This window comes from Neophocaena asiaeorientalis, unplaced genomic scaffold (assembly GCF_003031525.2).
Source record: "Neophocaena asiaeorientalis asiaeorientalis breed wild unplaced genomic scaffold, Neophocaena_asiaeorientalis_V1.1 scaffold1092, whole genome shotgun sequence".
NCBI lineage: Eukaryota > Metazoa > Chordata > Mammalia > Artiodactyla > Phocoenidae > Neophocaena > Neophocaena asiaeorientalis.
In genome coordinates this window covers 116,768-122,126 of record NW_020171836.1, presented here as the reverse complement: position 1 = coordinate 122,126, position 5,359 = coordinate 116,768, and the positions used below count along the sequence as shown (strand labels likewise).

The 5,359-nt window shown below is 50.8% G+C and overlaps 1 protein-coding gene across 1 annotated transcript in view; it reads left to right on the top strand.

The window, feature by feature from the left end:
* Positions 1-157: 157 nt before the first annotated feature.
* Positions 158-5,359, top strand: part of DMBT1 (deleted in malignant brain tumors 1) — a gene marked incomplete at its 5' end in the record, with an annotated part of 14,353 nt that continues 9,151 nt past the window's right edge. The window contains 5 exons of the mRNA XM_024741641.1: positions 158-187; positions 297-410; positions 1,542-1,568; positions 3,283-3,312; positions 3,574-3,724. Of these exons, the coding sequence (XP_024597409.1) occupies positions 158-187; positions 297-410; positions 1,542-1,568; positions 3,283-3,312; positions 3,574-3,724 (352 nt within the window). The remainder of the gene's footprint in view (positions 188-296; positions 411-1,541; positions 1,569-3,282; positions 3,313-3,573; positions 3,725-5,359) is intronic.

The window sequence follows — 5,359 nt, the reverse complement described above, 5'->3', positions numbered from 1 at the left end:
GAGGAGCCTCTTTTGGGGGTGAGGATGGCAGAGGTCCCACCTCGCGTAGCAGGGCTCAGGCATGGACTGAGCGTGTCACCTGCTCAGCGCCGTCCCCCTTTGCCCCTGTGGTGCCCCTGGTGTGCAAGGTGTCTGATCTGCCTTCTCTCTGTCCCAGGTGCCGGGACCCAGTCCACGCCCCTGCCAGGTGAGTCCTGTCCCTCTTGACACCGGGGTGTCCCCTCCCTCCCCAACCACCTCCACAGACTCCAGCCAGGAGCCCCAGGTGGGGTGGGTGGACGTTTGCCACCTCTCAGTACCTGCCCTGGTCACTCTAGAGCGAGCAGACGCTTCCAGAGGAGCCATAGCGTACAGAGGCTGGAACACACACAACTGTGGACACAGCGAGGACGCCGGTGTCGTCTGCTCAGGTTGATCTCACATAAGCTGGTTGTCCCTCATTGGGGGCGTGGTTTCCTTCTGACACTCTGATCCCCTCTCAAAGCATTTTCTACATTTCTCGCTTCCTTACATCACCTTGTCTCTCTGCTAAGAGTTAGTATGAGCTCTTTGACAAGCTGCCAGGCATGTAGATGGTGAATTGGAAAAAAGAACCAAACTGAAAGTGACTTGAAGCCCTTTTTCTACAGCCACAGTGCAAGGCGGAGGCAAGAGTGGCTAGTTCTGTCACGAGGTTTCTGAATGGAGGTCATGGCCTAGGACTGCAGGTGGTACAGGGATTGGTTCCTGAGTCCGGGACAGTATCCCCCGCAGGGAACTGGGGTGCACTGTCTGGGCAGCAGGTCTGCCGTGTGCAGGGCAGTGGCTCCTGTGTGGCCTGCCGGGCACAGCCTTGTCATCACCTACGGTCGGGCCGGACAAATCACACATGGGATTTTGAATTAGACGAGGACCCCTCAGTGTGGCTGCCTCAGGGGGCCCATAAATGCTGTGAGGCTGAGGACTGGTTTGGGACCACTCGGCCATCTAGACACAGAGCTAATCACCTTGACGTTGGAAATAAGTGATGTTGGGCTTCCTGGACCCCTGTGTCTGGGTGCCTGTAGAGCAGTTCCCACAGCAGTTGGAACTCCCACAACTCTGGACACCACGTGGCCTCCAGTTTCATCTGCTCAGGTTGGCTTCCAAGTCATTGAACTTCAATTTTAGTGTGGTTTTCTCCAGAAAAGGGCTCTTTGTGCTGGGCTCCTCTCACCCTGAACTTCCCTGAAATATGGGCAGTTTCCCTGAATGCATCACCCATATTCCTTGGTCTCTGAATCTCTTGGGTCTGGTGTAGTACCTTCCTTGGTGGACCACCAGGGCAGAGAAGGGTGAATCCAGGCTGCAACAAGAAATTCCCCCAAAACCGTTTTTATTGTGGAGACTGATATATGAGTTTGAGGTTTGCTATTCAGCTCTCCTGGACAACTCCCAGGCCGCTCTTCTCACGCCCTGGAGGGTAGGGGCCAGGTACTCAGCATCTCTCTCTCAGGAACCTGCTAGGTGTGTTTCAGCACATACTGGGTGGTGAGGCTGATCATGTTTCCTCTTTCTTGCAGGCCCAGAAATCTACTCTACTACCACAGGTGAGTCAGTTCAGCCCAACCGAAGACTCCTCTCCGGAATTCTACCCTCTCGGGTTTCCAGAAATAGAAGGAGAAGAGCAGCCTCCTCCTATGGGGTGCTTTCCCTCTGAGGACTCTGGAATCTGTTTTAGTGATAAGCCGAGTCCCCCCGACTATGGCTGTTACTCATCTCTGGCTGGAGGGCCCCTCTGGTCTCCTACCACTGCTTGCTGCCAGCGCTCATTCAGACATGCTGTGGGGGAAGAGGTTTGGTTTTCTGGTTGTTTCCAATGAAAATAACTTGTAGTCATTCCATAGAGAACTGTGACCATGCTAGAAACATGGCCGAGGAACACTCCTACAAACGTTTGTCTGTTAAAGAATGCTTCACATTGAGAACAATCCCTCAAATGATTTTTATGATACAGAGAAAATATCTGGTGCTAAGTATGTTGGGAAGTGCTATATACTCCGACCCTTTTTGGCCAGTCACAGTGCTAAATTGGAATGGTCAAGGCTCTGAGAAGTCCTGCAGTAAGGAAAAGGATTTATTTTCTCCATCAAACTGATGACCATGGAATTAAAAAATTATCCAGCAATATCCTAAGATCACTTCATTTTCTTTCTAGATTGGTGGCACCCATCAACTGCAACCACTCAGAGTAACTATCAAATTTCTCCACCTGACCGAAAGGGCACGGCTTCTTTCTCCCCAGCCTTGCCTGCTGGTCCCCGAGCTGCAGTCATGGTGCTCGCTCTCCAAAGCGTTTGCCTCTCCTGCCTTTCCTGGCACGTGGCAATGCCTGCAGCTGATGTCCCAGCCCCAGGAGGGCCGGGCCTCTCTTTAGGCTCCTCTTTGCCCTTTAGTAGCCTGGCCAGCCTAAGATTCGGATCTCTGGTCAGTCCCTAGGCGAGGCTGCCCCCCCACCCCCCGTGTAGATCCCCCCCCTCCCCTTGGACACTAGACCCCGGTCAGCGCTGGCTGGCTGGAGCCCGCTTCAGCTCCGAGCTCGGTGTGTGATCAGCAAGATCTCCTGACCGGCTGCTCTCGAGCTGCTGCTGAGCTCGCCCTCTCCCCCAACCCCTGAGACCTTTCCTCTCCGTCCCCACCCTGCCCTCCTCCCCACCTGGCTTCCTGAAGCAGTGGCAGCTTCAGGCTGCCCCTCCCCTCTGATCCATTCTCTGCAGTGCAGCTAGGGGCATCTTCACAAGATGCCAAGGTCAGTCCCAGTCTCGGGGACGGATTCCTCAGGGCCTTCTGGTCACAGATCCTCACTGCTCAGGACAACCTCTAGGGCTCTGCACAATTCTCTCCTAGTTCCCGCCATCCCTCCTGTCCCTGCTGCATGCACACCAAGGTTCCCCAAATGTGCCACGTACACCTAGGTTCCTCAGCACACACTGTTCTCTCTGCCTGGAACACCCTCTCTCCCTTTCTGGCTTGCCTCCCTGATTATCCAACCCCCTTTCCCTGCTCAGTCTGGGTCAGGAGCCAAAGCTCCAGGCTCCCACCACCTCCTGGGCTTTGCTCCATCGCAGTCCCAGCCCATGACGCTGGGATTTGCTCTTTTCCATCCTCTCCTCCAGGCTGTGTGGTCCCTGAGGGCAAGGCCTGTATCCAGCATTCACTGTGAACCCAGGGTTGGCACATTTCCAGGCACAGAGCCAGCAAGGACTCAACAGTTGTGTCAAGGGTACCAGGGAACTGATCATTATGTTTTCTCTTTGTCAACAGATCCTGTTTACACCCCCACCCGCCCAGCCAGTAAGTTCTGAGCTCCCCGACAAGTCCCCTTTCCCTTCTCCTCAGTGACAGGGACACCGGGGAGGGATGAGGAGAATGGTGAGGAGATGTTTTCCCTAAGGACAGTCTCTGTGGAGAGGCGCCCCACTGACCATCAGTGTGTAGCTGGGGTCTAGGCACCGCCTGGTGGGTTTCTGTCTTGGGAATTGTTTTAAAAATCTCCCCCAGGTGACTGTGCAGTGTGCATTGTGGGTCATCAGTATTTCCATTTTATCCCAACAGCAAATTATTCCTGTGGAGGCTTCCTGTCCCAACCTTCAGGGAGCTTTTTCAGCCCATTCTACCCTGGGAAGTATCCGAACAATGCCAAGTGTGTGTGGGACATCGAAGTTCAAAACAACTACCGTGTGACTCTGGTCTTCAGAGACGTCCAGTAAGTGTGTGCGAGGGACCTTGCAGACACTTTAGAAGGGGATAAACGGCACCTAGCACTTCAGGAGAGATGTTTGCCCCGTTGACATTTCTTCTTATGGGTTCCATTTTCGACCGAGCACAGAGGTGGCACCAGGACCAGAGCAACTGGTTTCAAGTTGCACCTATGTCACTAATTTCCTGTGTGACCACGGGAAATCACTTAATTCACCTTAGCCTCAAGAGAGGAGAATAAAATAACTGCTTTCCTACCCTTGCTGGTTACTGGGAGGGTCACAAGAGAGAAATATATGAAAATACTTGGGCAATGTTATCCAGTGGGACTATTGTTAGGAGTAATGATAATTATTATTATTACAATATTTATTATAATAGTAATAATAATAATTGTTAGGAGAAATACTAACAAGGATCCTGTTAGCAACCACACCAGTTTTTCTGAACCCTTTTCACTCTACTTCCTCCTTTTTTGGGGCGAGTTTCGGGCAGAGGAGGAGAAATCCCTGCAGCAGAGGTTAGGTTATCTGTTCCTCATCCAACGAAGAGTGGGAATCCTTGTTTTAAGTGGAGGAGGCTTCATCAGAATGACAGTGATACGTGACTGGTTCAAGGAGGGGTGACCACAGCGAGTCACCAGTAGTTTCTAGAGTCCTGGGAAGGGGTGTCCATAATTTCTCCTCTAACAGCCACCACTGAACAAAGTAGTTTTCTCTCTTGGTTGCGGTGGCCTTGGGAGTCTCTGCCTTAGAAATTTGTGTGGGGTTTTGAGAAAGGTACAATATTATTTTAATCTCTTCATCATTACAATTCACACTGGATTGTGGGGACTGGATGAAATCCTTTGGAGGAAGGTTGACCGTGACTGGTTCTGAGCCAGCGTCTTAGTAACAATGACCACCATCTGTGACATCTTATGAAGCACTTCTCCACGTATTACATTGTTTGAGCCTCACGACGGCTTTCTTCAGTGTACATGGGTAGGGAGATCTCACCTTCGTAAATAAGAAACCTGAGCTGCAGAGAGGCTATTTGACTTGCCCAGTATTTTTTTGTTCAATTATTTGTTTCTATCACTATGAATTCATGGATTTTAAAAAATTCTATGGGAAACTGGGGTCTTTTTGATCAAAGAAAAAGTCTAAGGTAGGATGTGATCCTTTCTCATGTGATGCAAAAGGCTGTCAGGAGAGGGGCTGTAGATCTCATATGTGTGACCCCAAAAGGCAGGACTAGAACCACGTATGGAGGTCATGGGAAGATGAATCTCCGCCCAATTTAAGAAAGTCTCACAAACTGGTGGTGACCAGTGAGGAGAGGGATTGGAGGAGGGACAGTCCAGGGGTAGGGGATTAGGAGGTAGAAACTATTATGTATAAAATAAGCTACAAGGATACATTGCATCAATACAATGCAGGGAACATAGCCAATATTTTATAATAACTGTAAATATTGTACATCAACTATACTTCAATAAAAAGAGAAATCGATTACTTTCAATTATTAATTTTGTCACAGTTTCTGGTTAGACGTGTGATGCCTCTCATGGAGATCTGACCCCCTGCATCAAATCCTGGTTAAAAGTGAAGCCAGATCCCTGGTGGCGCAGTGGCTGGGAGTCCGCCTGCCGATGCAGGGG